This window comes from Octopus bimaculoides, chromosome 4 (assembly GCF_001194135.2).
Source record: "Octopus bimaculoides isolate UCB-OBI-ISO-001 chromosome 4, ASM119413v2, whole genome shotgun sequence".
NCBI classification, from domain to species: domain Eukaryota; kingdom Metazoa; phylum Mollusca; class Cephalopoda; order Octopoda; family Octopodidae; genus Octopus; species Octopus bimaculoides.
In genome coordinates this window covers 130,905,200-130,911,126 of record NC_068984.1, presented here as the reverse complement: position 1 = coordinate 130,911,126, position 5,927 = coordinate 130,905,200, and the positions used below count along the sequence as shown (strand labels likewise).

At 38.5% G+C, this 5,927-nt stretch overlaps 1 protein-coding gene across 2 annotated transcripts in view; it reads left to right on the top strand.

Annotated features, from left to right (window-relative positions):
* The window catches only part of LOC106874680 (dolichyl-diphosphooligosaccharide--protein glycosyltransferase subunit STT3A), a 28,433-nt gene that overhangs the window by 3,786 nt on the left and 18,720 nt on the right, over positions 1 to 5,927 (top strand). For both annotated transcript variants that reach the window (XM_014922484.2, XM_014922483.2), the window contains exons 2-5: positions 1,765 to 1,867; positions 2,945 to 3,127; positions 4,596 to 4,741; positions 5,117 to 5,314. In XM_014922484.2, coding sequence (XP_014777970.1) covers positions 1,777 to 1,867; positions 2,945 to 3,127; positions 4,596 to 4,741; positions 5,117 to 5,314 — 618 coding nt within the window. In that variant the 5' untranslated portion in view covers positions 1,765 to 1,776. The remainder of the gene's footprint in view (positions 1 to 1,764; positions 1,868 to 2,944; positions 3,128 to 4,595; positions 4,742 to 5,116; positions 5,315 to 5,927) is intronic.

Sequence of the window (5,927 nt, the reverse complement as noted above, 5' to 3'; positions counted from 1 at the left end):
TGGTGTTGGGTGTATGTCTTCTTTCTTCTATTCCCTGGCCTCTTCGATGCAGCATCAACGAGTGTCAGCGTCCGACTGATCGTCATGTCAAGTTCCCCTTTTTATATCTGCTGCTAGGCTCCAGCAGGCAGCCCCGGCTAGTTGTCACATGACACTGTCTAAATTTCCCGCTGCTAGGGTCCAGTAGGCAGCACCAGCAAGTTGTCACATGACACTGTCTAAACTTCCCGCTGCTAGAAATTAAGTATCTATCAGTGACTTTGATGATCAATGATAATTCTTACAGTGAACCCAGAACAATGGTGTATGCTACCCTAGGATCCATTTTCATTCCAACTAAGTAACCATTCAATTTACTAAGAACCCAGTGTAAATTTTCATCATCGTCGTTTAATGTCCGCTTTCCATGGGTTGGATGATTTGACTGAGGACTGGTGAAACCAGATGGCTGCACCAGGCTCCAATCTGATTTGGCAGAGTTTCTACAGCTGGATGCCCTTCCTAACGCCAACCATTCTGAGAGTGTAGTGGGTGCTTTTTATGTGCCACCGGCACGAGGGCCAGTCCGGCGATACTGGCAACGGCCATGCTCAAATGGTGTTTTTTTACGTGCTACCTGCACAGGAATCAGTCCAATGTTTTGTTGACCTGCAGGATTTGCTGAAAGTAGCCCAGTCTACTACTACTAAGGTAGTAGTTCTTATGTGCAAGACAAGACCTACAAGAATATGGTGGTCCACAGCTACTAGTTTTGCTTTTACTTCCTGTTTGCTAAATGTCCTTTGGTGAGAGTCCTTGATTGTTGTATAAAATAATTCTGTATGAAATCCTACTTATATTACAGATTCAAGAGCAATTGTTCATGCTGGCTACGCCATTACAGCAAAGCTATTTATGTCTGAGATGGACACTTTAGATAAAGTTTTTTTTTATTTTTGTCTGAGCTCAACTGATTCCATTAATGAAAAAAAAAACTTTATAAACTCTGCTTCTGGGCCATTTTTAATCATGAGAATTTACATAAAGAATCAAGAGTATTGAACCTTAGCAGAAAAATCATTATCTGATTCTCCTTGTTTTGGCTTTAGGTCCAAATTTTGACCTGTCTAAGATAATTCTTTGTTCAGGCTTTATTTTCCCTTCACCACTACAACTTTTTTTACTGAAAAATCTCGATTTGTTCTATGATATAGTACATCTGTTATTTTTTTTTTTTTTTTTGCATTGATGCTTCTTGATGCAAAGAATTTCAGTTTAAACTAGTTGAGGCTGCTAGACTTAAGTCATCCACAACCAGTTTTGCATTAACACTGTAATAGCCATACCTCTGCTTCATGAGCATTATAAAACGTTGAGTGTTTTTTTGATTCCACCTTGGTGTTGTTAACCGATTATTGGAGTTGTAAGTCATTTTGTGTTTCACTATCATCATTATCATTTTTCTCTCCATTTTTGCATACTTGCATGGATTGACATGGTCTTCATCATCATCATCATCTTCTCAAACTCAGTATTTTGCCACATATTTTTGTCATCTGAGAGATCAGCTTTTACCATTTCTACTTATAGTATGGTGTTGTGTGGGGAGAGCCCTACAGCATAATGTTGAGTTCTGCAAAGTATTGAGGTTAGAGAGTTCTGCATTGTTTCTTCGAGATTTTTGAAGTGTGCTGCTGTGATATTGTAGTTCAAGGGTTCTAAAGAGAAAATATCACAATAAAAAAAAAAAAATTAAATTTTACATTTTTTTTCTTTTTTTCGCAGAGAGGAAACAAAATGGTAACTCAAGCATGGCGTCTTCGCCTGTCGCCAGAAAAACAGGACACTTTGTTAAAAATGACAATTCTCACAATTGCTGCAGTCTTGTGTAAGTATCTCTCTTTTAATTTCTCCTTTTTATGTCAGTTATCTTAAAATAGGAGTAGGATTATGTCGGTAGTTGCTAGGGACTTCACAAATGAAAAACAAAATGAAGTAAGCCTCAATTTAAACTGCTATTAATTGAACTGACAATTTGTTCTCGGGTAACCCGTCGATGGTCTACTATCAAGTAGCAGCCTCATTTTGTGATATTTTTATGTTTGTAGTAGGTTTTAATAAAGAAAAGAGACTACCACTTTTGAGTTTTCTGCTCACCACCACTTCAATCTCTGTAAGCTACCTGTCTAGAAATCATTGGCTCTGGGTAAGGACTCTCAAAATCTTGTTTCTTGAAACACCAATCATGAAATGGAGAAAGCATAGGATTCAGAATTATGCAATTGCTGATAGAGCAGCCTCCCAAGATGTTGCTCAGAGAATTAATTCCTTGTTTTGTCTGCAATGGGCTTCCACTGGGAAACGTTTCTCACTTATATCTTTAAGTAACACTGGCATTATGTAATGAAAAATGCTGCCAGAAATAACAGAGGTAATGTTTAGCAGTCTTGTTATATTCACAGTGTGCTATTTGATTAAGATAGAATTTATAAAATATGGTCATATTATATGGAGTACCATTTGGCTATCTGTCTACATTACAAAATCAGCTTTATGATGGGGCAGTGGGTATTGTGATAATAGTAACAGGTAGGATTTATAAGTATCAGATTGTGTAGATGAAGACCTGCATCTTCTCAAGGATACTTTATGATCTAAGACCATGACTCTTGATCTTTTTTGTAGAATTATGTACCTAGACTACCTTATCTGATGGTTTATCTTTTACAAGACATTAAACTGTAATTTGAGGGAAGTTGACTCCTATTCTAGCGGGTTGAACAACCACATTGATGTGGTAAAGTGTTCTAAATGTGACTTCAGAATCTGAAGTGTACAAATTTAAGATAGAAATTTTAGACAGAAAAGAGAATTTTGTTCTTATATCTTTTTCAATGTCGTAATAATTAACCAGTCATGAAAGCAATCAAATTTTGCTTTAACTTTTAATTGTATTTTGTTTCAGCATTTTCCACACGACTCTTCTCTGTACTGAGGTTTGAGAGCGTGATCCACGAGTTTGATCCCTACTTCAACTTTAGGACCACGAAGTACTTAGCAGAAGAAGGGTTTTATAATTTCCATAATTGGTTTGATGACAGAGCATGGTACCCTCTTGGTCGTATCATTGGTGGAACCATCTATCCTGGTAAGTTCTTCTCTTTCGCACATCTTGTATCCATTTACTCATTATCATTGTTATTGTCAGGGCATCAAGCTGGCAGAATTGTTAACACACCGGACAAAATGCTTAGTGGCATTTTGTCTGCCTTTATGTTTAGAGTTCAAATTCCACTGAGGTTGACTTTGCCTTTCATCCTTTCAGGGTCGATGTGATCGACTAGTTCCAGCACTCCTCAAATTTCACACCTTGTGCCTATGTTGTTAGCACTCCGTCGCTTACGACGTCGAGGGTTCCAGTTGATCCGATCAACGGAACAGCCTGCTCATGAAATTAACATGCAAGTGGCTGAGCACTCCACAGACACGTGTACCCTTAACATAGTTCTCAGGGGATATTCAGCATGACACAGTGTGACAAGGCTGACCCTTTGAATTACAGGCACAACAGAAACAGGAAGTAAGAGTGAGAGAAAGTTGTGGTGAAAGAGTACAGCAGGGTTCACCACCATCCCCTACCGGAGCCTCGTGGAGCTTTAGGTGTTTTCGCTCAATAAACACTCACAACGCCCGGTCTGGGAATCGAAACCGCGATCTTATGACTGCGAATCCGCTGCCCTAACCACTGGGCCATTGCACCTCCACCCTTGTGCCTATAGTAATGGTAGAAAGGATTATCGTTGTTGTTGAACAGAGGCCACTGTATTAGTGGTAAGGTAGGAGAGACACAGACAGTAGACAGCAGATTTGTGGACCAGCGCTGGAGTATGTTGGTGAGTGACTGCATGCTAGTCACTTGAATGATTGAATCCTTTCTTTGGATGCAGAGTAAGATGTGTGTGTAACTGCACTTTCCTACGGATTGGTTGGTAGCTTGAATTCTACATAACAACAGAGCTAATAAAAACTGATATAATAATAAAATTTAATTTAATAAATGATAATTTGAAAACAGGACCTAGTTTTCATCTACCTTATTTGATTTGTTTTTCCATGAGCTATGTTTAGGTTTATAGGTGTTAGGGGATGAAGTTTTTTGTTTTTTTTTGTTTTTGCATTGCATTCAAGTGGTAAATCTATCTTTGCAATGCAACCTTTTCTATGTGAAGGATGTGTATTCACCAGATGTCATTGTGATGGTGAAGGCTTAGCAATTGAAGTAATCATGAGGGCTCGAGTTACATGTTTTGTGTTTTTTTTTTTTTTTTTTTTTTGTCTGATATGTAGGGGTCAGATGGCAGCAGTAGTGTATAGTTTTCTTGATGCTGCAACAAGGACAAGATTGGATGTCAGAACAAGGCATTTTATCCCATGTTCTAATAGAAGTCAATTCATCCCCTATTGTCCATAATTGCTAATGCATAGTGCCTGGAGCACTCTTGATGTATAATGCTATCTCGCCAAAGATTTCATTGATAATCTCCTACTCCAAGAATCCCTACTCCATTCTGTTAGTGTCCATAGACTGAATTTTTTTTTTCCCTTTATTTGTACAGGTTTGATGGTCACCTCTGCTCTGTTGTACAATTTATTGCATATGCTCAACATCACCATTGACATCAGGAATGTCTGTGTGTTTTTGGCTCCCCTCTTTTCCAGTCTCACAACACTCATCACTTATCAACTGACAAAAGAACTTAAGGTAAGCTCTTGCATCTTTCTCTTCATCTGTTTATGTTTCTAATGACCAAACATTTTGTGCACCAGTTCTATCATACAAAATGGCTGACAGCTAGCAAGGTGGGACACACATAAGAAAGAAGAAAGCAAAGGACCACTGATGAGGTCACAGAAGTGTGATGAAAGAACTCTGGCCGAAATAGGATTAATATAATGTAATGTAATATAAAGCTGAAGCAAATTAACACCAAATATACAGTGCGTGTGTTTTTTTTTTTTGGCTAAACTGGCAATATGACCATCCCCAAGTACAACAACATATATTTGTTTTTACAATTGTGTTATTCATTAATCTAACATAACTTTCCTTCTTCTTTTCTTTTTTTTTTTCTTTCAGGATGCTGGTGCTGGTTTAATAGCAGCTTCCTTAATCTCTATTGTTCCTGGTTACATTTCAAGATCTGTGGCAGGCTCTTACGATAATGAAGGAATTGCCATTTTCTGTATGCTACTCACTTATACCATGTGGATCAAGGCTGTGAAAACTGGATCTCTCTTTTGGGGCTCAATGTGTGCCCTGGCTTACTTTTATATGGTAAAAAAAAAATACTCAAATATAATTGTTTTTGTTGTTCTGTAACATGTTTTTGTTTTTTTTTAATTTTACACTAGCAATAATATAGGATAGAAGCATCCTGAGAAATGTTTGCTGTGGGGTCGCCAGCTGGGGGCTAATGCAGCTTCGCACCTCTCCTTGAAAAATGCATTTTTTCAAAAGAAATTTTTCAGATCCCTGCGTTTTAGATGTCTGAGATAACGAATATACAAAAGAAAAAAAAAAGGAGAGGTGTGAAACTGCATTAGCCACACCGGTTGCACATATTTTATATATACCTCTGCTGGCGACAAAGGGACTCTCACTCAGAGTAAAAAGCAGACTGTATGACGCATGTGTACGAACAGCCATGCTACATGGCAGTGAAACATGGGCTGTGACTGCTGAGGACATGCGTAAGCTCACAAGGAATGAAGCCAGTATGCTCCGCTGGATGTGTAATGTCAATGTGCATACCCGTCAGAGTGTAAGTATCTTGAGAGAAAAGCTGAACATAAGAAGCATCAGTTGTGGTGTGCAAGAGAGACGATTGCGCTGGTTTGGACATGTGGTGAGAATGAATGAGGATAGCTGCGTGAAAAAGTGCCACACC